General features: G+C 46.9%; 1 protein-coding gene across 9 annotated transcripts in view; it reads left to right on the forward strand.

Annotated features, from left to right (window-relative positions):
- MVB12B (multivesicular body subunit 12B) overlaps positions 1-27,366 on the forward strand; it is a 164,542-nt gene that overhangs the window by 38,750 nt on the left and 98,426 nt on the right. For all 9 annotated transcript variants that reach the window (XR_006725314.2, XR_012506554.1, XR_012506555.1 and 6 more), the window contains exons 3-6: positions 10,527-10,634; positions 15,427-15,523; positions 22,514-22,643; positions 26,105-26,227. Coding sequence is in view for 6 of the 9 variants with exons in the window: in XM_074362235.1 (XP_074218336.1) it covers positions 10,527-10,634; positions 15,427-15,523; positions 22,514-22,643; positions 26,105-26,227 (458 nt within the window). In the remaining 3 variants the exon portion in view is untranslated. The remainder of the gene's footprint in view (positions 1-10,526; positions 10,635-15,426; positions 15,524-22,513; positions 22,644-26,104; positions 26,228-27,366) is intronic.

The raw sequence follows: 27,366 nt of genomic DNA on the forward strand, positions 1-27,366 counted from the left end.
TTTTCCTGTGCATTTGCATATGTAAATGGCTTTCAGAAATGTACCCTTGTAACCTGTCTTCTTGGTGTGAATTAGGTGATGCGGTGAGCTCTCGCTTTATCATTACTGAACGACACACGTGCCATTTAGATCTTCCTGGTTCAGCGCGTGTGGGTCTGATGCGGCCTCGCCCCCTGGTGTGTGGTGTCCATGCGGGCCGAGCGCTCTGCACAGGCATCGCCCGCTGCTTAGCTTGTAGTTTCTTTCCACTTTCCCACTAAACAAAGTCTTAGTACAGGCCTCCTTGTTTGGGTTGCCAGATTTAGCAAATAACAATACAGGATACCTAGTTAAATCTGAAATTTTGGAAATACGTTTTTGAATTTGAAAAAAAAAAAAACCGATTCATTGTTTACCTGAAATTCAAATGTAAGTGGGTGTCCGATGTTTCCTCTGACAACAGACCTCCTTGTGCACATTTGCAAGTATTCGAAGGCCCCTGTTTTTAAGGTCTCTATTACCTGGTTTTTTAAATTTAAAAAATTGTGCTACAGAACATTTCACATATTTCCAGAAGTACAGAGAATAACGTTAACAAACATCCACGTAACCACCATGCAGCTTTCCCAAGTCTTAATGTTTCACCAAGTTTATGTGAATTTTTTCAAAATAAAAGAAACAAAACATTATTGGTACCTGTGCACCCTCCAGGCCCACGCCTCTGTCCTCACCCACAGTGACCGCTACGTTCGGAGTTTATCACCCCTAGGTGTTCTTTTCTGCTTTCAAGCTTTACATGGGTGCCGTCATACGGAATACGTATCACACTGTACATATTTTCATCCCGCTGTTTTGCCTGGCGTTGTTTTGAGATTTCCCCCTGTGGATGTGTATAGCTCTAGTGCATGTGTTTTCAAGGCTGTATAGAGTCCTGTTGCATGACTACACTGTGACATGACATCCTTCTGTTGATGAGGATTTGGGTTATTGCCAGTAATTTACTGCTATAAATGGTATTGCAAACAGCATCCTCATATCTCTACGCTGAGAATTCCTTCTCCAGGGAACAATCCAGGAGTGGAGTTGCTGGGTCGTCTTCCCCTTAGTGAAGATGGTGAATATGTTCTCCAAAGTGGCTGTGCCAGTTTCTGCCCCACACACATTAGTCCGATAGTTTCAGTTTAATCAGTGATGTACCATGAATGGTATAAAATTGTCATTTTTAATTTGTGTTTTCCCAGAGCAGTTGAGCATTTTCTCATACGACTTCCACGTGTTATATACCCTTTTTCTTTTCGATGATTTTTTTTCCTCGTTGATTTGTAAGAGTTCTTTATTTATGTTTGGATATTAATCCATTGTCAGTTATGCATTGCTTACAGTCCAAGGCTTATCTTTTCACTGTTTTGAATGCCCTTTGTAGTATCAACGTTGTTAATTTTAGGATAGTAAAATTCATCATCTTCTTTTTTATAGATTTTTCTTGTACACACGTGTCTATTTCTTTAATAATTCCCTCTATTAAAATCATAAAGCAAGTTTCTTTCTTTGAAAACTTCTAAAGTTTTGCTTTTCATATTTAATCTTTCATCCACCAGGAATTTGTTTTCACGTGAGGTAGAGCTCTTGTTTAATTTTCTGTTCCTCAGTGATGTCAGGTGTCTGCGTGCTGGTGATTGAGTTATTCTCCCCTCGGCCCCTGCTGATCCATCAGCAGCTCCATACAGGTTGAGAGTCCGTGGCTGAGAGGAACCCACTCTACACATGGGTGCCCACCAGCCACGACGGACCCTCTAGGCCACTGGTGCTGCTCTTCATGGGGTCTGTGGATGTCCAGGGCTGTGTCCTGGCCTGGCCACCTGGCTGTGGCTGAGGCAGGAACATTTGTGGCCCAGGTCCTCTTTCCTGACTCATGGGAGTGGGAAGGAAATTCCCCTTAGATGCAGCCAAGTGCCCTGCCCGTGTTTCCTCCCCATTTCCTGTCTCATGGGCCTTATAGCCCCTGGGAACTGGCTTCCCTGTGTGTCTCCCTTTCCCCATCAGCAGATGCAGAAGCAGGGCTCCTGACTTCCAGGGGTGTCCCAGAGGCCTTTGCTTCCTTATGCCCTGCGCAGTCTTGGGAGTCGGTCCTCTCTGTGCCTGTGGTACCCACGGCAGCTGCGTGGGAGGCAGGACAGGGAGAGGCCACTCTGTGTAGCCCTGATGTGCCAGCCTCACTCTGTGCATTGTTCCCCGTGTACACTTTTTACTTGTTCGTTCAGCCATCTCGCAGACATCTGATTCTGTCTTGTCAACAGGGCCTCAGGCAAGGTACCCTGAAAAATACGCATGGAATAAAATAGGATCCTTACTTTAAGACACAGTGGTAATAATAAAGAGCTAACATTTTCTGAGTATCTACCACTTGCCAGGTCTTATGCTAAGAGTTTTAAAAAATACAGCTTTATTGAAATATAATTCACCTACAAAAAATTCACCCTTTAAAAGTGTATAATTCAGTGGCTTTTCCTATATTCACAGAGTTGTGTAATCTTCACCACTGTCTAGTTTCAGAATATTTTCATCACCCTAAAAAGAAGCCTTCTGCCCATTAGCAGTCACTTCCCATCCCTACCGCCTCCAGCCCTTGGCAGCCACCAATCTACTTTTTGTTTCTATGGATTTACCTTTTCTGGACATTTCACATAAATGTACACGATCTGGTCCTTTGTGACTGTCTTTCGCTTAACATGATGTTGTCAAGGTCCATCCATGTTGTAGCAGGTGCAGTACTTCATTCCCTTTTTGTGGCTGAATAATATTCCTTTGTATACAGGACACATCACATTTTGTTTATCTTTTCATCTGTTGATGGGCACTTGTGTTGTTTCCACCTTTTGACTCCAGAAATCCAAGTTATTTCCTCTGCTTTATGTATTTCTCGATATGAAAGAGGGTTTGATGCAAGAACCTATCAGAAAGGAAGATCCTGGAAGAAGAGAGTGTGCCTCTGGCTGGGCCGACACGGAGGCCCTGAGGGGATAGGGTCCTATCAGCCGGGCCCTGAGTACTGAGTGGGAACTGCAGGAGCAAGGCCAGGGAGGCAGGAAGTCGCGAGGCACATTTGGGAAGATGAGCTCGAAGAGGGAGGGCTAGTCCTGCGCTCAGGACATGAGCAGAGAGAAGAGTCCAGACACCGAGGAGACCGAGGGAGGTGCAGCCGGCTTGGAGACAGACACACACGCTCATTTCTTTGCTAAAAAAGCCATTGGATATTCCAGCTGAAGGTCTGTGGCAGACTTGAGTCTCCATTCAGAATTCAAAACAATAAAAAGATAACAAATCAAATCAGAACCTCAAACCGAGAATCCCTGGGCTCGTCACCAGATAAGTCAAAAGGCTCTTCGCACTGTATAGTTTTTGCAGAGCACTCGGGGCACACGTCCTGTGAGGACCCAGGAGGACAGTGCCTTGGGCTCCACATTGTGCCCAGATTGCTCTGCTTAGGGGTGAAGCGGCTGCACGGTCGGCTACTGCTAGCCTGGGCCAAGTGTGTGTGTTTCAGCAGTGGATGATCTAACACACCCGGAGCCCTTTGAACGTTATTCTTGTTCATAGTGTCCGCCAGGTATTTCCTTTGGAATGTCTGCAGAATTTCCTGGCCCCTTTGATTGCTTTCTGTCTGCCAAACACATCTTTGAATTGTGGGTGGGCGCTCTTAAAACACCAGCGTGTGAACGGGTTGACGAAGCTGGTGGGTAGCCATCTTTCAAGAGCTCCTCTTTGGGGAAGGAGTCTTTGATTCTGACTCTGAAGAACCTCTGACAGTTTGGAGGATTTACTGCACACCCCTTCGCGTGGTGGCTTCCTTAGGTAGCTGATTTACAAAGTGTTTCTCAAGTTTAAATCCAGCAAATCTTTGTTTCTCATCCCACCAAATGAAGTCTTTTAAACTGTTGTTTTTCTTATTATAAAAGCTGTATAGAGTAAAAAGGTACAAACTTCCAGTTATAAAATAAATAAGTCATGAGATGTAATGAACAGCATGGTGACCATAGTTAATAACACTGGATTGTATATTTGTAACTATGTATGGTCGATGTTAACCCGACTTGTGGTGATCATTTCACAACGTATAGATATTGAATCATTATGTTGTACAACTGAAACTAATATAATGTATGTCAGTTATACCTCCATAAAAAATACATTTAAAAAGTTGAAAAACACCCATAATCTCAACTGTGCAGGACCAAATAGTGGTCAGTGCTTGGCTTTATATTTGTCTAAGATCCTTTTCTATATAGATAACTTTTAAGAAGCAAAGCGTGAGCTTGTGTCATATAAACCGTCTTGTAACTTACTCTTTCGCTTGAGCTTCCTGTGTCAATAGTGTCCTCACGGTTGTTTAAAACGGCTGCTGGGCCTCCTGTTGTGAGGACGCTCTCCAGCCATGAGAAACGTGTTCCCCCCCCCCAACTTTGCCTTCATCACACGCACAAGGCCCTCCTCACCCCACCAGGCTCCAGTCACAGAGCCCGCCTCTCTGTCCCTGCTGCCCGTCAGCCTTGTGTCCACCTCCCGTCTGCACAGAAGCTGTCCCCCTGGCCCGCACGGCTCTTCCTCCAGACAGGCTTCTCCCTGTCACAGGTGTCACCTCAGAGGGAGCCTCCCTGGTCCCCCCCCCACCGAAACAGCCCCTCCCCTCAGTCACTGTCCTCGCCACTTTCTTTTATTTTACATATGACCCTTATTACTCCCTAAAATTATCTCATATGTTTGTTTATTTGTTTACCTGTTTATTGTGTATCTTCCCGCATCTAGAATGTTACCCCCACGGGCTCAGGGACCCAGTCTGTCGTGTCCGGTCCTGTCCTCTGCAGCTCATCAGGTTCTGGCAGCCAGGTGCTCAGCATGAAGGAACCAGGATGAGTCATTCTGGTGCACAAAGCTGGTGATTCTCTTAGACTCCCTGCCCAGAAGTGGAATTCCTTGGTCACAGGGCATATATATCTTCGAGGCTTTTGCACTAAGCTAATCTGGTTTAAGGCTTTTTACTCGCTCAGCAGCGGCTGGCACGCCTGTTTCCTCTCATATGGGTCCTCTCATTTGCTTTTTGGTAAGAAGATGGTTTTCCCGCTTACTAAATCATGCACCTAATTTTATACACACACACACACACATACACACTCATGCGTCATCCTTTGTAAGAACTGAATCCGTGTTCCATTGTATAGGCATCTCATGATTTATTCAGCCAAGATCCTCTTGTTCCTCAGTTTCCTCTTCTATAAAATCAGATAGTAACTGACTATTGCGCGCAGTAACTCATAGGGTTGTGTTAAATGAGTTACTTGCACTAACGACTGAAGGAGAACGGAATTCCTAGGGCAGGTCCTGGCACACAGAGTGCACACAGTAAATATCACGTGGTGGTATGATCCTTGCGGAGTAGAGGATGCAGTGGAGGAGCCTGGAGAGCAGGGTCGTCTGTGATGATGGTGCAGCATCGAATAAAGTCCACGCGTCCCTCCCCCCGAGGACCCGAGCAATGAACCCAAATAGCCCTCAAATGAACCCAAACTGCTTTCTCTTTCTGAGGTCTGCTCACTTGGACTTTTGGTTTCCGAGTGCCTACTTCCTCACAGTACCTTTCCCTCCCCTCCTCCCCTGGGGTAGGTGACCTCCGGTACTCCCGTGTCTTCAGTCAACGCAGTTAGAACACTGGGCCTTTCCTGAATGTATAGGACCTGTTAAAACCGTCAGGGCTGTTAACTTAGGTCTAAGTCCCACAAACGAAGACAGTCATTCAGCATTAAACTTCGTTTATTTCCTTCTCTACTTCTGTCATCGATGCAAATTTTCTCTTCTGATGTATTTTTAAAGTTTTTTTTCTTTAGCTGTAAATATTTTTGTTTGTTTCTAAGCTCTTTATGTTGTCTTAAATTCTTCCCTTTCAAACGTATTTCACAATATTCCCTTCTTGTCTGGTGGTTGCAATGTATTTGCTTGTCTCTCTGCAGGTATCAATTATGGGTTTGGTTGTTCACTCCTTAGCTCTCATTGTTTCCTCATATTATCTGTGTGATCTTCAAGTTCCCTTTTTTCTGCTAACTTGGGCCCTGTCCTTCACGTCTGAGGCTTCCTCCCAGTGCCTGGTGATCCTTCGTTGTCAGCTTGCATTTAGGAGCGAGGCACTAGCTCCCGGGTGTGGAGCCGTGGTGGGGTGGGGCCTGATGACTGGCGGCCACGGAGCAGCTGATGCGGAGGGAGCTGGCTGTGTCACGGGAGACCCCAAGTCTGTGTGCCCGCCTCTTCTCTGGCACCTTAGTTCCTCCGGAGACGAATCCTTCAATATCCAGCGTTCAGGGGATGCACCTGGCTGCCGAGGTGCCAGGAGCAGGGAGGATGGTGAGCCTGGAGGGGGCAGGGGAGGGGGCCCAGCATTTGGTCACGTTCAGTGTGCGTGGTTAACCCCCTGCTTTCACTCTGGAATCTTACTTCCTCCTTCACCTCCTTACCCACCAGGCTGATGTCTGGAGTCCTGAGCCTTACTGCTTCCGTTTCTGCAGAAAATACTTCAAAAATGAGGGTGGAGATCTGGGAGTCTACTGCTTCCTTTACAGCCTCCCTGTGTCAGCCCTAAACTCGCACCCACCCACCTCCAGGCCCTCCACCCTCATCCTCAGTGGTATCTGGTGGCTCCAGGCATTTGGATGTCAACCTCTCTGCTCTTCCACTTCCCGCGTGCCCACGCATTGTTGGCATCCCCCTTGTGCTGTGCTCCTCTCTTGCTCTGAATTTTAGGGGCTTCATACTTTCTCCACTTGATTGTCATTTAGAAGGATACTGGCAGAGAAGAGAGAGGAACCATGCGTCCGATCTGTCACTGCCCACTGACTCCTCCTCAGAGGCAGCTCCTGGACCCGGGAAGATGCTGAAAAGAGAGGGAGGAGTGTGTGTGTGTGTATGTGTGTGCGGGACAGTGTAGGTGAGTATGAGTGTGTGTATGCGTTGAGTGTGTGTGTGTGAAGTCCTGTGACAGACTCTCTGGAGGCACTGCAGTCAGCAGCAGCATTGGACGTACTCTAGTCATTTTGGGAACAAAGCAGGGAGGGTACAAATAAGAAAACCGAAAGAGTAAGTGGCCTCATTGTTGAAATGGGGATGTGGCCTCAGAGTGGTGATTTCAAAGGGATTACACTCAGCTCAAGGGATTAAATCCTGGAAATTTCATTTTTTGAAATTCTTATTAGCTTCCTCCAGGAGCTAGCAGGTATTTTTCACACTTTGCTCCAGATCGAATGGCTGTTTCATTCACTCCTTCCTTCACCAAGTCTGGGTTGAGCCCAGACGTGTCAGACATGGCGCTCAGTGCCCCGTCCTCATCCTTGTGAAGCTTGTAGTCCAGGACCAAGGAAGTGGGGGACAGGCAGAGTCAGTGACACACGTATGCAGTTTGCAGTTTGCATTTGAAGAGCAGCTCTAGTCCCAGAGGTGGGGGAGGAATCCCTGAGGACCCAAGGCTGGAGCTGAGCCCCAGTGTGACAATTCAGGGCTTTTTGAATCCTGACATAGCGTGACATCACTTGAAATATTTGGTTTGCTGTCAGACCAGATGTCCTCATGTTTAGTTTGGACACTTGGCCCTGGCTTTGGGGGTGTCCTGGGTGAGCACTGAGGCGGAGCGCAGTGCCCTCAGGGAAGGAGGCCTGCTTAAGCCTGGGGGTGTCGGATTCAGGTCTGCTTTACCTAGAACGCTTCTTCCTCCACCCCTGGCCTTCCTCCCCCGGCCTTGCCCACCCCGGGACTCAGGGCTGAGCTCCCAAGGTCAGAGTTTAGACGTGCAGGGGCGCCCAGGCAGCGCAGGCATCACCTCCTGTAGGTCCTTAGCTCATCTCACTTGGGATGGGAAGAATTTAGGTTAGTAAACAAACACCTTTATGTGCCCGGATTGGAAAGAAGCCTCCGGGTACATCTCATTGCTCTGGGGGAGGCAAGGCTGTGAAGGCCCAGCCTTGTTAGACCAGAGCCCCTTCCCAGTGCCCCTGCTGAGCCAGGACCCGGCCTTCTCTCCTCGCTCTAGTGGTGGAGCCATGGCCCCTGTGTGGACCCAGCCTGCGGGGCCCAGGTTGCAGGCACCCGTGCGTTCTGCCAGACCACACACACACATGTACACACGCACACACACAGACACACATGCTGTCTCGCTCTCTCATCCTCACCTCCCTCTTCACCCCCACCCCTTGGCTGGGGTTGGAGGACAGTACACATTTTCACTCCCTTGCAAATGAATTGTGGCCACAGGGCAAAGCTGGGTCTTCGGTCATCCAAGTTTACTGCTTCTCAGAAGTGGGTCTGGTCGTCGGACTGTAAGTGCCAAGACAGAGAAGGGGCCTCTGAGGAGGGGGCGGGCCCACGGCATGCTTCTTCCCTTTTCATTCCTGCTCCAGCCTCCTTATCGGCTCACTCAGAAAAAGGAAAATTCTAGCAGTGGGGTGAGAGGAGATAATTATCATTTTCAAACCCTGGAAACAATAGCCTTGATTTTGGGTGCACACCACCCGTCGGTGGAATTTGCAATATCCAGGAAAGCCCTTCTGAGCCCCCTGCCTTTTCCGTGGAGGGTTGGACACAGCTCTCTTCCTTCTAAGTCTCAGCCTATGGTTTCACAGCCTTTGTTCTGCAGACTCTCTATTTTTTAAAATTTATCAAAAATAATGCATTTGTTGTAGAGAAACCACACAGGTTCCCTTATTTCCTTGTTCCTATAGCATCTTTTATTTTCACATTTTAATGGTCCTGAAATTGGGATGCATCTTAAAATAGATTTGTACATTTTGATGTGATACTATTTCTTTTTTTCCTAAAGGGTGTTCTTAAAATCCATCGGTGAGTCTCAAGTGACTCCATCCTAGAATTGAGGAAATATAATAAAAGTACAGTTTGGGAAACAAAAAGCTTTCAAAACATGGAACCCACAGGAGAAAACAAAGCAAAAGGGATGCTCAGTGCTGGAGAGCGGGGGGCACTGCTTTACATCTCACGTTTTCCAAGGAACTTTGTGTATGTCCATTATGGGGAAAGTGCTGACGAGGCCTGATCTCGTTCCATCATGTTAATTCTGTGGGGGTGACATACTTGGAGCGAACAGTCCCTAAGATTATCCCCATTCCACTCCTCCTTCAGATTTCAGGTCAAACATGTTTGCACGTTTAGCATGAGGGCCGTTCTTTTTCCTTTGTTGCATTTGCTAACTCAACAATTGTTCGGGGGTTTGAAAAAAGGCACTTTTCTTTTGCCAGTTGGCCTTTGGGCTTTTCTGAGGCCCCTCAGGGACTGTGGCCGTGGGGGCTCCTGGAACGTCCTGTCCTGGTGGAGCTGCCTCGGCTCCCCTGCCCTGGACATGTGACAGTCCGAGGCCGTGGGCCTGCTGTTTATGTGTACGCGGGGTGGGGCTGCATCGGGCAGGTTTTGTGTAAAGAACAGAGGCGCTTTCAGCAGGTTATCAGAGTGGCCTGGAGCTTGTCCCATCAAGGACCACTTCCCAAAGTCTCAGCCTCAAGGACGACTGACCTGGGAGTCATCAGAGAGCCTGCTGTCAGAGTTCATCCCAAAAGGGGGCGCTGCTCCCAGTCTACCAGGATGGCCCCGTCGGGTCCAGGCAGGGCGTGGCAGGTTGACTCATACCCTGCTGTGATGCTGTGATGCTGTGGCGGTAGGCTGCTGAGGGAGGAAGCCTGACAGGCCGTTACTGAGCGATCCAGAGAGAAACGGGAAAAACACTGTCCCATCCAGCCTGCCCTCCTCTCCTCCCCTCCAGGCTCCTCGTGAACTCTCCCCCATGAATACCCCAGCCCCACGGGCCAGTACCCAGGGCTGGCTTCATCCTTGAACAGTTCTCAGAGGAAAATTTCTATAGCTGTATATGAGAAAATGGCTTCTTAGTGAGACTATAAACTAGGAGTTGAGTCCTTTTTTATTTCCTGTCGTGACAGTTTCTGACCTTGAATACCACTCACCGAGCTTGCACCAGGAAGGTATAGTGAGGAGCGAACTTCCCTGACATCCCGCCCCCCAGGGCCCAGCAGTGTCCCGCTGATGGGAGCACCCAGGCTGGCCCCAGGGAACCTGGAGCAGGAGGCCCTGCCAGGCTCACCGCAGGCGGTGCCCCTGTCAGGTGGCATTTCACACCCCACTGGAAATTTTTCTGCACCCTGTACCGTCCCCTGAATAAGTGGTAATGAGCAACTTAATGTGCTGACTTATCCAATCCCTTCTTGGTCCATTACAACAAAAGTTGCTCTTTTCTCATTAGAACTATTTTTGTCAGGGTGTCTTTAATCAATGGCTTCCCCAGGGACGATATTTTTAGAAGTTGTATTTTTCACACTCTCCCTTTGCCCCTCTTGGAAAATCTCTTCCCAGGGCCTCATGAAAGGGACTAATGAGATGCCATGAGAGTTCGGGCCGGTGTTAATTGGCACAGGTACGAAGAAGCTGCTCTCACACACCCTCAGCGGCATCCTGCCTTACCTGCGGTCCTTTTCTCCGTCTCTTTGGTGCAGGTTGCACAGACAGCAGATGGTGTGGATGCTGACCTCTGGAAAGACGGCTTATTTAAATCCAAGGTTACCAGATACCTGTGTTTCACGAGATCATTTTCCAAAGAAAATGTAAGTCTAGTAGTGGTTTTCCGTTTGCTGAGTGAGCACAAGTCATTTACATTCATGTTTGAAATCTCCTCGTTGTTTGGTTTTGGTCTACTTTCATCACCATGTTAATTTATCTGTGGTTTTAGTGAATGGGGTCGGATCAGCAGCTTGTGCTGTGTTTCATTTATTAACAGTATTATTAACCACATGCCCAAGTATACAGTGAATTCCATTAAAAGGTGTTCTCCAAAGGAAGCCAGGATATTTCTTTCACAGCTCTCCTCTGCCTGCCTTTCCTCCAAGTAACAAATCACAGGGTAGGAGGGATGTGCGTGTCTTTCAGAGAAGCTGGACTTAAAGCTGACCAACAGATGGGAGCATAGCTAGAAGGGTGCCTCGTGGTCACCCCTTCCCTCACACGTGACCTGGTTGACTCTCTCCCTGAGTTTCTCTGTAACACATGACATTTCATTGTTTCTGCAGGTAGGTATCTACCACACGTGCAGGTTTCTTTTACTATGCTGTTTTTCATACTTGGGCCCATTAATTAGGAAATTTTAAAGCTCTCTGCTAAGGCTTTTCCAATTAAGTGTTCTAATGGGTGGCTTAGAAAAAAGAGAAGTGGCAAAAAAAAAAAAAAAAGAGAAGTGGCTTCGTGAGCGTCCCCTCTGTGTGAGGACTGTCCTAGGTACTCTGCAGATACACGCGTCCATCCTCAGATAGTCTCTTGAAGTCCTAGCTCCTTTCCTGAGATCAGGAAGTTTTCTGGCTTGTCCCAGCTCACCTGTCTTCCCTAATCCCAAATAGGGAGCAGTCAGATTTTCATTTTTAAGGGTGACACTTTATTTTTGACCTAAATGCAAAAACAAAAAATTCAGTGAGAAATATTTATTTTATAAATTTTATTGTAACAGTAATATATGTTCATGATTTATAAAGAAAAAAAAAAAAACAAGTTCAGACTTCCCCATCCAGAAGCACGAAGGGGAAAGGTAACAGTCTTTCTCTCCATCATAAGCCCCACAGCCCAAGGGTCCTGTCACAGGTCCCCATGTGTCCCTGCAGTGTTTTCTGGCTGAGGACAGTTGCACGGTTCCGTGGCCTGCACTCTCTTCCTCCAGCCATTCTGTTGTTTGTTGGTAAGTTTGTTAGGAAAGTGGTTTTTTAACATCTTCAGGATTAGGGGAGAAGTCATTGCTTTATTTATATACATTTTTTCACCAATAACGAGAGTAATAAACACTTGCAGTAAAGCACGGAGCGTCTGGCTGAGTAGGGCAAAGAGCTGGCAGCCAAGCCTGCAATGCGCCTGAGCAGGTTCCTCAGGTCACGGTGCAGCTGAGGTCTGACAGCCGGGTTGCCTTTCCAGACGTCTGGCTCCTGACATTAGGGTAGTGCCCCCACCTCCCCACCTTTCCTCTTGTGCCCAGGGCCACACGCGGTGCACTCTCTGCCCCTTTGTCCCTGGAGTTCACCTAAACCCTTTTTGAAAACTGTCTATATTCTTAGCTTTTGTCACCTCTGTTCTGCCCGCTGGCTTCCCCTTTCTGCAGGAGGTCAACATGTTCACTGCCGCTCAGGGCTGCTAGGCTGAACTCCTAAGGATTGAGCAACTTGTATTCACACCCCCGCTCTGCCCAGTGGTTTCATGTGCTCACTCCTGCTCCCGCTCAGCCTCGCCTCTCCCGCTGAGAGGAGGCTCTGGCCTCGGAGGCCCACCACGGCCTCTTTAGCTGTTTTTGTTTTGTGTTTTTGTGGCATTTCCCCGAAGGCTGTGTTGGTATCTAGGCCAGAAGAGCCTCTGATCCCTGTGACTGGGGACAGTGACAAGTCTAAAAATGACAGAGAGACGTCACCAGGCTTGTTAATTTTGGGTATCATGGGTAAGTGGGTGACGGAAAATACATTGATTTAGTCAACATTGGAACATTCAGGGGTGTCCATTGAGTGCCTGCTTGGCGTGTCTCACTCCGTGAGGGCGGGGTGATAAGGGATGTGAGACGAGGACAAGGGCGGTGGGTGAGACAAGCCTCACCTCTTTTTTGAGGCAGCACCGGAAGTAGGTGCACTTCATCTTCAGGAAAAGAATGAATGGGTGCTATGATGAGATCCAGGGGGACGCAATTCAGAGAGGGGTCAGTGGCCCACTTGCCGGCCCAGGAGCAGAGGAGGAAAGAGGCATATTTTCATCTGTTTCAGCCAGTCTGTCCGGCCCTGCTGTCAGAGCCAAGACTTTGCATGGCATAATTTTTCACAACTGGAACGGAGGGATGTGGGATCTCAAGACTGGACAGATTCTTTAATTAGGCGACATGAGACTCCCAGTGTAGGAGTTTGGGGAGACCCCTTTGGAACCTAAATTCCTTTCCCCCAATAATGCTATTAATACAGAAACCTGGCTTTGGAGTGACATTGCTTCCTGGGGAAGGATCGAGATTAATTGCACTTTTCATGCCCTGTACTTTCTGCATTACCTGTAATAATAATGTACATAGATTAGGTAGGGAGGATATTAAACAGAAGGATTTATGAACATTTGAATATTAAGTTGGTTATCTGTGGCTACCTTAAATGCAAGGTTGTCAAAAATAATTACAGTATACTAGCAAATACCGGCTACCAGAGACGACATAAATACCCTGAGTCAGTGCACGTTGGGCTCTTGGCATGAATCATTTGCTCAGCAAGGACTGGGAATTCGTTCTTCATATTTATGAGGAGGAAATGAAAGAGAGCACGGGATGGGGGAGGGGAGAGGAACAAGCAAAATTAATGGTGTCGCAGACCTACTGTATAAACCCGGTGCAGTGGCAGCCCGTGTGCGGAGGGACCACGCCTGGGCTGCGGGAGGCTTTGACAGTGCGGCCTCCCAGTTTGTGTGCACGAGAGACTTTTTTTTTTTTTTTTTTTTGATGCCTTTTTTAAATGGCTGCACCACTGATGTTCTGGTTTTATGATCAGGGACATTTGTAGAGTGTGGAGGGTGAGGTCGCTAAGTGGTTTGCTGTTGACTTCTGTAAAACCCAACTTGTCAAGTAGAAGACATTTGAGAAAGATATTGATGAATGCCCATCCATCTACAGGGCAGGAAAACATACCCAGTTGTTAATTTCTCAATGCAGAAAGCGGTGATGACATGGAAAAGCAACTGCCATGAAAAAAAAATTATGATAGATTAGAGCAGGCGACTCTGAAAGCAGCTGATGTTTGCGAGTTGGGTTAATGGTTCAGACCCTTCCCACGTGGTCAGAGATTTATTCCGCGTTAGTGAGGGTTCCACTTTCCACTTGCTGCACTGCTCCGCATTGTTTTCCTGAGACCCAGCTACCTGAAATATAATACGAAATCCTTGGCAAATACCGTCGTTGGAGAGAAACGGTTTTGTGACCACAGTGCCATGGAAACCCTGGTCATAGCTTACACTTGGCACTTTGACCTTGATGGTTAAAGTTCAGGAATTTTGTGTCCTTTTGGTTTATAAGTGCATTTATTAAATATACTTTTAATATTTTTACTGATATTGTTTAGATTTGCCACCAAAGCAGATCCAATTTGATTTCTAACTCTGAGTGACCCAAAGTTGAAAATGTACCAAAAAACATTAATTTATTCAGCAAATAATTATTGAGCACCCGCTGTGTGCCAAGAACTATGCCAGGCTTGGATATGTAGTGTTAGCAGAGAGAGTTTTGGTCCTTTTGGTTTTTAAACTCCAGCAGGGAAGCAGATATTAAATAAAAACTTCACAAACATGCAATTATAAATTGATATGAAGGAAAATTGAGAGTGCCAAGAGAGAACGTAGCATGGAGTTTAGATGGTGGAATTCCCTGATTGGCTTTCAGGAATGGTGTTGGCACCGGGCAGGGCGGGATCGGGGACACAGAGATGGAGGTGCACGCCCTGCTCTGAGCAGGACGGGAAGGATGCCTGAGGAGTTGCCGCGGGTGGGTGGGGGGGCAAGGTGAGGGGCTCGTCCAGGAGCACAGAACAAGTGAACAGAGAGTGTGCTCCTGGGGGCTTAAGGAGAGAAAGCGCCTCTGGAAGGTGGGCCCCACATACTTAAGTTGTAGGGTAGATCTCTTCAGAGTTCGTCTCCAACTTGCAAGTGCCAGTGTGTTTGCAGCGAATTCTCTCTCGCAGTTACAGAGCGGCATGCTGCTTCTCAGATATTTTTACATTGGTTACAGGAACTGCGCACAGTGGACCCCGTGTACCCCCACTAAGTGCAAGCTTTAAGAGGCCCTTGTGCGTGTCATTTTGGAAGACGTGTCGTGCTGAGGCAGCAGGGCTTTTCACTCCGTATTAGCTTAGCATTCGTGGGGTTTTACAGGTTGTATCTCGCCACCGAGATGTGTGCCAATATGCAGGCTGTCTCTTGATCCCGTAGGAGTGACTGGTTCTCTGTTAGGTTTATATGCAGCTCCCTGTAAAACCACTGCCCCAGGAACGTGCTCCTTCTAAAACCTGCTGACCCGAGAGCAGACGCTCGGGGTTGAGTGGCCGTGTGGTCCCGGGACCTGTGTGCACAGCTGCCCTCTGCTGGGTTATGTCTCAAGCATCTCCTGGGTTGCTCGTTTGCCAACCGAGGCCGCGTCAGAGTGAGTGGCTTCGCAGGTGAAACTCCTTCCCGGGGGCCACCAGAGTCCCTGTGTAAATGCTGGGGCACATTAAGTGGCACCTGCTCCAATTAACCTGCCGTCGTAGAGCTGCATGAGTCATTGTGTTAAACATGCATTTTGAAGCCAGAATGGCAAACCCACCACTGGCGTGTTCAGATTAATAGTCTGTATCTCTTTTCTTTCCTCCCAAGAGTCATTTAGGGAACGTGTTAGTGGATATGAAGCTCATTGACATCAAGGACACGCTGCCTGTGGGCTTCATCCCCATTCAGGAGACGGTGGACACACGTGAGTCGCCCTTTAGTACCACTCGTCACAGTGAGAGTTTTCTTCCTCCAGGAATATTTTTAGGTATCTCTATGTGCATTTTTCTTCAGAAACATTTTAAGAGGCCTCACTGCATGCCCATGAATAAACTCTGCTGCTTTTGACACGTGTCTAACTTGGTTCTCCAAGGAGTTTGCAGCCTTCCGGGGAGCGGCACGTAAATGAACAGTGTCCTTTCCTCTTAGAGTGGTGCTCCCTGCTGAGTCGGCTGGCTCAGAGGGGAGCACTCAGACAGGTCATAGTTTGTCCTCAGCCTCCTCTGGTGTTGCTGAAGGCAAGCTTGGCACAAGACCCAGAAGCAAAAGGAAAAAAATCAAAAGACACCCAGGGAACACAGGTGCAATAATGTCACCATTTTTGGCTCTTGGAGCACATGAGAAAAGTCAGAACCACAAAGACTGCAAGTTAGAGTACCCAGGATTTGAAACTGAGGGGGGGCTCTGACCCTCGAGCAACACCGGGCAGAGCTGAACGGCTGACACATCGGAAGGTTCTTCAGGACCCTGGGGTGCTTAATCACTTACCAAACAGTGCTGGCAGCCCTCTGGGCCGCCGAGCCACCTCATTCTGATGCAGTATAACTTAACTTGTTTTATTTTAAATTACTTATTACCAGTATTAGGATATCCACAACAGTGATGCAGTAAATAAAAAACATACAGGGAATCCTTTCTTTATGACACATGATTCATTTACGAAAGTCCACATCTCATTTTTTGTCACATATACTTTCTTTTTCCATAGTTCGCCCCATTTTTGGACCTTTTTTTTTTTTTTTTTTTTTTTTTGCTGTTTTCTTGCCAGCATTTCCTATAGACCAGACTTTCCATAGCTACACAGACTTCACATAACTGTTATTTTAATGAAACAAGTGGATTCCATCGTGTGGCATATTTCTCTTAATACTCTCCTCACTTTTCGACACTCGCTGTCTGTTATTAGATGTATCAGCTAAGAATCGTGAGAGTTGATACTTAGCATGTATTTACTGTGTGCTAGCCCCTGTGATGAAGCTTTATAGACCTGATCTCATTTAATCTGCAGAAGAACCCTATTTGGAGATGGGTGTTTTATACCCATTTCCCGTATGAGAAAAATGAGGCACAGTAACTACTTAGGGACTAAAGAGCTTGTCCAAGGTCACACATCTAGAAGTGGGGGAATAACTGGAGTATCCATACACAAGTCTAACTCCCACACTTTTAACCACAGTGCCGCTCTGCAAAAGCGTATGTTTAAGCACCTTTTAAGAATAGATTTTATATGTTTATGTGTTGGAGTTTTTTGGTAATAGCTTTATTGAAGTATAATTACCATACCATACAATTTACCCATTTAAAGTTACAATTAAGTGATTTTTTTTCAGTGTGTTCACAAAGCTGTGCAACCATTACCACAATCAATTTTAGAACATTTTATCACTCCAAAAGAAACCATGTATCCATTAGCAATCACTCACTGCAGGCACCCCATTTCTCCCCAGTCCTCACCTCCCTAACCCCTACGAGCCCTAGGTCACCACTAATCTATGTTTTGTATAGATTTACCTATTCTGGCAATATAATCATATAAATGAAATAATGTAATCTGTAGTCTTTCGTGTCTGGCTTCTTTCACTTAGCATAATGTTTTCAAGGTAGGTCCATATGAGGTAGGTAACATGTCAGCACTGCATTCCCTTTTCATTGCCAAGTAATATTCCATTATGTGAGTATACCATTTTGCTTATCCATCCAATTGATGGATATTTGTTCCACTTAGGGCTATTATGAATAATGCTGCTCTGAACACTGATGTACAAGTTTTTGTGTGGACATATGTTTTCATTGCTCTTGGGCATATACCTCAGTGTAGAATTGCTGAGTCATATGGTAACCTTTTTTTTTAACTTTTTGAATAACTGCCAAAGTGTTTTCCAAAGGAGCTGTACCCTTTTACCTTCTGACCAGCTGTATTTGAGGGTTCCAGTTTCTCCACATCTTCACCAACACTTGTTACTGTCATTCTTTTTGATTCTGACTATCTTAGTGGGTATGACGTGTTCTCTCTCTGTGGTTTTGATGTGCATTTCTCTTATGGCTCATTATGTTAAACATGTTTTCATATGCTTGTTAGTCATTTGTATACTTTCTCTGGAGAAATGGCTATTTTAATTCTTGGCCCATTTAAAATTAAGTTGTCTTTTTATGATTGAGTTGTAGGAATGTTTTAGTATATTCTGGTTATAAGTCCTTTATCAGTTGTATGCCTTGTAAAAATTTTCTCCCATTCTGTCAATTTCCACTTAATTCCCTTTTTTCTTTTTTTTAAAATTGAGGTGGAGCTGTTATGCATTCACTTCATTTTCTTGATGCTGTCCTTTGAAACACAAAATTTTTTGGATTTGATGGAATCCGATTTATCTCTTTTTTCCTTTGTTGCTTAGTTTTTTGGTGTCATACCTAAGAAACCATTGCCAAATCCAAGGTCACCAAGACTTATGCCTGTGTTTTCTTCTAAGAGTTTTATCATTTTAGCCCTTACATTTATGTCTTTGATACATTTTGAGTTAATGTTTGTGTGAGATACAGCTTCAAATGTATTCTTTTGCATGTGAATATCCAGTTGTCCCACCACGATTTGTCTAAAAGACTATTCTTTCCCTCATCGAATTGTCTCAGCTTCCTTGTTGAAAATCAATTGAGCATAAATATGAAGGTTTGTTTCTGAACTCCAACTTCTCTTCCATTGACCTATATATCTTTCTTATTGCTAAAACCATACAGTCTTGATTACTGTAACTTTGTAGCAAGTTTTGAATCCAGGAAGTATGATGAGTCTTCCAGCTTTGTTCTTTTTTAAGATGATTTTGGCTATTCTGGGTCCCTCAAATTTCCATAAGAATTCTAGGATAAGTCCACTTCTGCAAAGAAGCCAGCTAGCATTTTGATAGGTATGGCGTTGAATCTATAGATCAGTTTGGGTACATGTAGATTTTGAATGATTTCCTTGTGATAAGTTTCCAGGTGCTTGAGGCTGCTGGGTCATGGGTCCTCTACAGTCTGCCCACCACCTTCCTTTACAAACATATCCCTCATCTTCAAGGACGCTGTGTTCTATGCAAACTGAGCTACTCACTATGCCCTCTCCGTGCTCGTTTTTTTCTGACTCTACACATTTGCTTTGTTGTTTTCCGGGCCTGAAATGCCCTCTCCCTCAACTCTGAATGGCCACACCTCATATCTTTCAAGGGTGAGTTTAAGATCTCCAACTTCTTGAAAGTCTCTGATCCCTAGAGACCAGTTGGAAGCAAGCTCTCTCTCCTCTCCACAGTCAGCTATGGTGGATGCATATCTACTGTAGGCAGTGCAGGCTTTGAGGTATAAAGATGAACAAGATAGTGGCCCTTGCCTCAAGGAACTTAGTATAGTGGGTGAACTGGACCTGGAAACAAGAAATTGCATTACAGTATACTCCGACAGGGCTATGTAATCAGTCGGAGGTCAGGGCCCCTTGTCTTTCCTGCTTTCCAGCCACCTAGTACAGCACTCATTTGTTGAAGGGAGGCAGGAAAGTAAGCAAATGCAAGTGACAGTGGTGGGAGGCCAAAGAAAGTGGTTGATTCTGCTTCTGAATTCCCGTCTTTACCTGTTGGGACAAACTGCACCTGGCGTAGTGGGAAGAACTTAGGCTCTGGAGTCAAACTCTTTATTGAGTCTAGCTCTGCCACTTACAAATGAGGGGCCCTGGGCAAATGACCCTCCTGGGCTTTGGCTTCCTCATCTGTAAAATGGGGGGATATTACCCACGTCATAATGTTGTTTTTAGCTTGCATTATAGCCATTTACAAGTTCTCTTCTTGTCTTTGCTACTTATCTCTTTCCTTGAGGGCAAGATCCATGTTTAATTCATCTTTGAATTGCCCAAGGTGTCCACCACACACAGTGCCTTGCTCAGAGGTTGGGCTCAATAAAAATAAGCTTTATTACTCTCTGTTGCCAAATTAACTTCCAGAAATACCAATTCATGTTGCCACTGATGATACTGGCTTGTACCTGTCTCCCACAGGCCTGCCAGCATAGGCTTTAAATTTTTTATTTAGTTTTACTGTTCTAATTTTACTTAATTTTCACTTATTATTTATTAGCGAGACTGAACATTTTCACAAGTGTTTACTTGCTACCTTTGCTTATTCTTACACGAATGTTCTGCTTAAGAGCTAAAATCGCCTTGTAGATTTGTATTAATTTCCTACTTTTCCTCTGTGTTTTTCTTAGTTTTGAAATGTGCATTGGTGTTCTTTTTTGACAACTAACTGGCTTAAAATGTCTTCATACCATGTAGTATAGAGCCACAAGGGATTTCTCATTCGGCTTCCGCTCAATTTGTTAAATCTGTTAAGCAAGGAGGCCTAGGGCTGAGTCCTTTCTGGGTCCTGTGATCCAGCTGCCGGGGGGCCCCAGTGATCCTGGATGGGAGGCCTCTCCCCCGTGACTGGGAGGTTGTCGGTTGCAGCCCCATGGACATTCTGAGGTCGGGTTCTGGCATCTCCAACAGGTGTCTTATCACACAAGGAGGGTGGGTTTGGGGTTGCCCATTCATGTAGGGTCATACGGTCATTCCTGGAGTCTTTACCCAGGCTGGCCAGATGAACCTATGGTCAGCTCTGTGACGTTTAAGAGCATTTACAGCCCTGGTTTTATAAAACCAGCCAGAAAGATGAGAGGCTTGTAATTAATTTAAAATATGGTTTGTTGCAATCCATATAGCACTTAAACACTGGAAGACTGTTTGTTTTAGTAAAGTGCTGTGTCCTTTCTCTGTGTTCATAAGCATGACTGAGCACATTTCTATTGACTCTGTATAGTATGTTTACTTAAAACTAGGCCTGTTTAAGCGTGTTTAATTAGAGGCTCCATCTCTTACCCCGCGTTTGCTGTAGATGGAGGAATGGAGCAAAGAGCAGCTGGCAAAGCAAGTACATAACGTACCTGCATTTTTGTTTACTCTGAGGAGAGAGCTCACCTACTTCACACTGTCAAAAGCCTGATCTTCTCAGCTAATAGTTTTTGAAGCTGGAGGGTTGCTGTGGATGGTTTCCCCAGGGTACCACCCTGCCTTGATGGACACACTGTTTGGATCAGTGTGGTTACTCACAGCTGGTAGATCTGATCTAGCCCGGTTTCCTCGCCTAGGTAAAGAACCCACAAAGGTTCTAAATTTCCACCGGGGTCTTTAAAAAAGCAAGCCCTCCCTGCAAAATATCAGCACCTGACTCTGATCTCCCCTTGGTTAAAGGCAAGTCCAGCAGCAGGACTCACTTCTCCCTGATTTAAATGTGCTTATTTCTGCCACAGAACTGGAAGGTCTTGAAAATCAATGCCAAACACTGACAGAGATTTTGTGCTTATAATGATGATAGGAACATCCACAGCTGTTCTTTACTGAGCACCTACTATGTGCCTGGTGCTGGGCTAAGTGAAGCATGTGTGTTATCACATGTCAGCTTCCTCAGTGTTCCTATGGGGTAGGGTTTCATTAACTCCCTTTTACAGATACTGAATCCAGGGCTCGGAGAAATTAAGTCAGTTGCCTACAGTTATGGTGCCAGAAAATGGTGGAGCTGAAATTTCAACCCAGATCTGACTCAGGTATTGGGTGGCTGCAGTTGATTGAAACTCGTGTTTAAAAACCACAAATGAACAAACAAAAAACACATGGTTGGTCACCATTGGTGGTTGCTAGGGCTCCAACTCATTACTCTGACTTGATAAATAGAAGAATTGCATCTCTCCTTCCCTGTAGCAGTGCATGTTTCAATGAGACCAAGTCTTTCAAGAATCAGTTATTTTTTTACATAGAAAAATTCCAGCTAATAAACGCAGAAGGATTGATGGAATTAGAAAATCGCTGTTTTGACACCTTTAATGAAATTTTGGATCTAGGGAACAGTCGTCAGGGGATGAGAAAACCACTCAGAGCATGGTTGTTGGGGACATTATAACCAAAGTACCAGCCTGACAGCAGCAGAACCCACCGAGGGCAGCACAGCTGGCCTCCAGGCCTCGTGATGTGACGCCACATGATGAACACACACCACCTGTGAAGTGTTCCTTTCCAAGCAGTGTAACCTGCGTCTCATGGAGCCTTTCACTCTGCCAGGTTACAGGAAGTACAGGGGACTGCCCCGGTTCTCCAGCCTATCAGTGCCCTGAAGGTAACGGGAAGGCAGAGAGGTTGTTACAGAACAAGAGACCTAACAACCAAATTCTGTGTGCAGACGTCCAGACAAACCAACAGTTAAATGACATTGCTGAGGTAATGGAGAAAACCTGAATGTAGACTGTTGGATGAAATTAAGGAGCCGTTGCTCATTTTGTTAGGAATGAGAGTGGCGTGGTGGTAACGTTAGGAAAAATAGTCTGCCGCGGATGCTCCCTGCGCGTCTCCAGCAAAGCCAAGGGGTGGGGAGAAGGTGAGAGCAGTTGACAGCACTGAAACCGGATGATGGGAACACGTGAATTCATCTAACCGTTCTCTCTACTTTTGGGAATGTTTGAAAATTGCTGTAAGAAAAAGTAAAAAAGTAAAAAGTTCACGTAGTAAAATATTTTAACTCTCGGGGTGTCCGTGGGTCTGTATCTGATGGCTGGAGCTGTGAGCAGACTGAGGGGTGGCTTTCAGAGGCCGGGCCCTGGGTTTCTTGCAGGCGGCCGCTCCTTGAAGAGATGGGTGTGCCCCGCGGGCCCCTTCTCAGCAGGGGACATGGGGGTCAGGCCCTGAAGGCAGGGCAGGGTGACAGGCCCACCGTGGGGTGTCTGGAGGGTGGAGCCTGGCCCTTCTGTTGGGCGACCAGGATGGCAGGTCACTTGCACTGCTGGGAAGGGGACATGACAGAAGACGTGGTGCTCAGAACAGAGTGGTTGGCCTCTCTGGAAGACTCATACCTTTTCTTGTCGTCCTTTCCTTCAGAGGAAGTGGCTTTTAGAAAGAAGAGGCTGTGCATTAAATTTATCCCACGGGATTCAACCGAAGCCGCCATCTGTGACATTCGGATCATGGGCCGGACCAAGCAGGCCCCTCCCCAGTACACGTTCATTGGGTAAGTCTTAGTGACACCAGTCTCTATCTTCTGTCTGCCGAGAGTGCTCCAGTGGCTCCCGGGGACCCAGTCCTGAGACCGGCTGTCTGTGTGACCCCTAGGCTCCGGCCATGGCTCTCCTCACTGCCCTCCTGCTGGTGGGGCAGCCTCACAGAGCACCCCCCTGACCTCTTGTGCTCCATCGAAAGGCCCTTCCTTCCCCCTCCTGCGTGTTCCTCCTTCAGGCTCTCTGGGCTTTTCCAGATGCCTGAAGCCAAGGTGCTCTCTCCCTCGGACCACAGGGCCTCCGCGCTCCCCCTCTTTACTCGCCCCATTGCATTTTCTGGATGCCCGTTTCCTACCCTGGGGTCCAGGCCCCTGGAAGCAGTGGTGAGTGAGGCCGAGAGCTCGCCTCCCGTGGAGTTGGTGTTCGGAAAGCGAGAGACCAGCATCAAACCAGAAACACTGAGCGAGACCATTTCAGTTAGTGAAGAAAGTGAGGCAGAAAGGAATGGGGGCTCTTCAGCCTGGGGTCGGGAGGGTGACATGTGAGCACAGTCCTAAGTGTAGGGAAGAAACCAGCCCTCAGGGATCTGGAGGCAGAGGGGAAGGGCCAGCCTCCCAGTGGGGATGGCGAGATGGGTCTGGGGCAGAGAGCAGCCAGGTGTGGCTGAGGTGGTGAGCCAGAAGGAGTAGGAGGTGGGGCAGTGCTCAGTGGGACCTCGTGAAACATGGTGGAGGTTTGGATCTTAGTCCAATCGTGCCGGAAAACCATTGGAGGGTTCTCAGTGGAGAAGAAAGGTGAATATTACATGATCACAGGGTATTTCCGTGTGCAGTGTTTTGGTCCGATGTTCCTCTTCCCTGATAAGCAGGGAACTGCTGGAGGGCTTGGCCCACTGTGCCCTTGACCTGGTAGCCTCAGCACCGGGCACGGGCCTAGTATTCATGAATACTGAGTACAAGGAACCTCGGGATTTCATTTGGACTCTTGATTGTAAGTGACAGGAAACCTAAGCCAGGCTGGATTAAACAGAAGAAAGAATTTGTTGACTGACATAACAGTAGAGTTTGTGGGGCAGGATGGCATCAGGGGTGGCTGGAAGTGGCTGCTCAGAGGGTGTCGCTAGGATCTGGTTTCCCCTCTCCTCCTTACTCTGATTCCTCGGTGGGTGGGGGAGACACCATTCCAAGACGTGTTCCTCCCTAGTTCAGGAGTTGTGGTACGCGAGCTTTACCTACTTCTCCTCCAGGTTCAAGTCCCGAGGCAAAGATCAAACCTGTGTTCTCCACAGTAGGAGTCGTTCTTATTGGTCTTGGTTGATCTCACCAGGGTCATGTGCACCCTGAGCCCATCACTACACCTGGAAAATGTCCTTCTCTGATTGACCAGGCCTGAGCTAAAAGTGCAGTCAGCTCCACTGAAACTCAGGGACCAGGAATGAGGAGGGGTGGCTGCCCCTCTAAATACAGAAGGGGCGGATAGAGTCAGAATAGGGGGTGAATGGATGCTGGATGTTCAAAAGATAATAGATGTTCATTCATTATACTCAGTCAACTAAAATTCGGGTCTCTCAAGTTAATAGTGTGGTAGTTTCCAGCCCCCCGGCCATGTGCTGTCTCCCTGGCCAGCTTTGTAAGAAGCATCTCGCTTGTCCCTGCAGGTACCCACAGATGCGTTCTCCTTCTTGACTTTTGAGGTTGGCCTCTTGGATCTGGGCTGGGCTGGGCTCTGTTTTGCCTCTTGCACATTTGAACCCAGACAGTCCCCTTTACTTTAAAAGCCACGGCCTTTTCTCAGAGGCTGCATGTGGGCTGGGCATAGAGGGATCTGCGGGGTTTGTGTGAAGCACGTGGGGAGCGGGCATCACAGGAATAGACATCTTCATCTTGGCACAGTGGCTTGTTTGGACTTTTCAGCTGTGGAGTCTGAATGCTCTGTCTTGAGATTTTGTGGTCCTTAAGGAGGACTCTGTGATCACCCCCTTTCTATACACTGAAAAATCCCGTTTTACAACACGGTTTAAATTCATTAAATAAACAGGATAACAGGAGTAGGAAATAGTTAAGAAAATAACCATACTTCAGGTACCTTAGAAACAGCCACTTACATACAAATAGTAGAAACCAACAATTTAGTAATGAACTTTTAAGGTCTAATTTCAGTTACTGCGTATATTATGTGTATTCAGTTACTGTGTGTATTCAGCTTTTGTAAATTACAAACTATACTACTTTAGAAGATTCAATTTTAACCAATTTAAACAATTCTAAAGAATAGATTCTTACCATATATGTCTTGATAATCAAAACTAGACTCTTTTTTATATCATTTTGAAAAGATTGCTAAATAAAATGTATTTTTGTTTCATCTTGGGACAAAAATTATTTTCTAGAAGAAGGCAATTCCAGTGTTATCTTTAAGGAAAGAGAATTCAGTGTTCAGAACTTCGTCACTTTTTCCCAAAATGGGCACAATTCAATACGTTTCTTTGCAAAAGTTAGAGGTTTGTTGTCTGGGGAGACGGAAACCTCAGACTGGGAGTGGTTCCTCTGAGGCCTGACCGTGGCCGTGACCAAGAGGTGGAGAAATCAGTGCAGCTGATTGGAGGCAGCCGCCTAATAAGAATTGACTGTGGTTTAGGATAGTTCCTGTGGGGTGCTCAGAAGCTCCTAGAAGTATCCCCTGGATAAATCTGTTCTCAGTTTTTGGAGAAATGCTCTCCCTTTACACCCCAGCATGCAGTTCTGTGGTCCAGCTGAGTAGTTAGAAGTTGGTTGTGGCTAAAATAATCCCATTGCCATTCCTAAGGGCACACCTGTCTCATAAATGCCCGTGACTGAGTGGCGTGGGGTCGGGCTGTGGTGGGCATGCAGGTCAAGGAGCAGGAACCCTGACGTGGTGTCTGCCAGGCTCTTTCGTCACCACCCTGAGTCGTGGTGGCTCATGGGGCACGTGCCTCGGGCTTTATGGTGTGAAGATGTCTCCCAGACTAACCCTGAGAACCCGGCCAACTGTAGGTGACGCCCGGGCAGTAGGGCGCTTTCTCCTGGGCCTGGAGCCTGGCGTGGAGCGGGGCGGGGCTCGTTCTCCTCGTAGTTAGAAACCGGGAATACGGGTCAGCCATTGCTCACCTGTCTCACCCTGACCCTACAAAGTGGATTGTCACAGAAACATCCACAATGAAACGGCAAGATAAGAATTTTGCAGACTGAGAACCAAGGAAATTGTTGATAGCACGTAGTAGGAAAGCCATCGGGGTCGGTGAGGAAGATGGCCTGCCGAGCTGGGACGTTGCCCTCACGTGAGGTGCTAAACCGCGACACTCAGAGCACAAACGGAGGTGATGTAACCACCTTCATGGGCGAGAATCGATTCCCTGGTATTTGAGGCTATGATTCTCCTCAGTGAGTTGGTTTGCTTTGTTGCTCAGGTAATTTTGTGCTGAAGGTGCCATGAAGATTTCTCTTTTCTCCCAAAGGGAACTGAACAGCATGGGAATCTGGTATCGAATGGGCAGAGTACCAAGAAATCATGACTCATCTCAACCCACTACGCCTTCCCAGTCATCAGCTGCTTCCACCCCGGCCCCCAACCTTCCCAGGTGAGGCCCTGTCAGCGGCATCTCGTGCTGTCATGCATGTGATAGTCATGTGCTCTTGGGTCCCGGTGCGTAACATTTTAGGACGCCTGCACTTAGTATCTGCTGAGACATTACAGAAGCAATATACCTTTAGAGGAGATTTTGCAAAACCAATTAGAAATCTTCACGTTACACAAATGTGAAGGCCATTCTGTATTCTATTGTACATATTCTGCAGGCTTCTAAAACAATAGAATATGCAATTTAGAATTGGTTTGCTCTTCTAAAGAGCTCATAGCTGCACACAGACCCCTGATTTGTAGCCATGCGGCTGGGAACGCTGGCCGTAAAAGGTGGGGTTCCTTCTCTGCCTTGGCTAGCAACTTGTTTAACCCCAGGAGGGTTGGTACGTAATTTTTTTTTGTTTTCATATTGTTTCTTTTCCCAGTGAGCAGAAAACTAAGAAATGGGTCATTAGGGTATGAGAGTATAGTGAGAAGTTTTTCTGTGGTGAGGGGGTTGTTGGTTTTAATAGTTGTTTCCACAAAGAAACTTGGGTGACCAACCTGGTCTCTGCACCTGATTTTACCTGATTTTAGCCGCAGCAGAGGTCGTAGTGGTCTCAAGCCCGTCTGCAAAAGCAGATGGCACAGAGAACCCTGGCAGACCAAAATCCTCTGCGTCATTAGCGGCTAAGTTATTAGAGGACAAGGAGCAAACAGCAACGATAGATTAAGTTTGAGAAAGGAATTACGAAAGTAAATAAAACAGGTAAGAATTGGCGAGACGGAGATGGACGTAATGTCAGTGAGACTGGATCGCAAAGCTTCCACGTGGGCGAAGAGAGATGAACAAAACCTGTCAGGAACAGGACAAAACTGTTAGGGGGGAAGGGGGATCCTCCGCAGGCCCCACAGTCACACGCTGCCCCCCGGGAGTGCAGAGAAGTGGGTGTGTAGCCCGGCCCTCTGGCCCTGGTCCCCCCACGGAGCTTCCCTCCCTCAAAAGAACGCCGTTGTCACAGGCAGCTCAGGGGACTGTCCTTCGGGACACCCTCCGCAAAGACAGTCTAGTCTTTCTCGTGCAGTTTCACAAACCAAGTACTGAAACTTAATTACCTCTGGCATCGCCTTAAGCTTGAGTAGTGGTTTTCAGTTTCA

Source organism: Camelus bactrianus, chromosome 4 (assembly GCF_048773025.1).
Source record: "Camelus bactrianus isolate YW-2024 breed Bactrian camel chromosome 4, ASM4877302v1, whole genome shotgun sequence".
In the NCBI taxonomy this organism is placed as follows: domain Eukaryota; kingdom Metazoa; phylum Chordata; class Mammalia; order Artiodactyla; family Camelidae; genus Camelus; species Camelus bactrianus.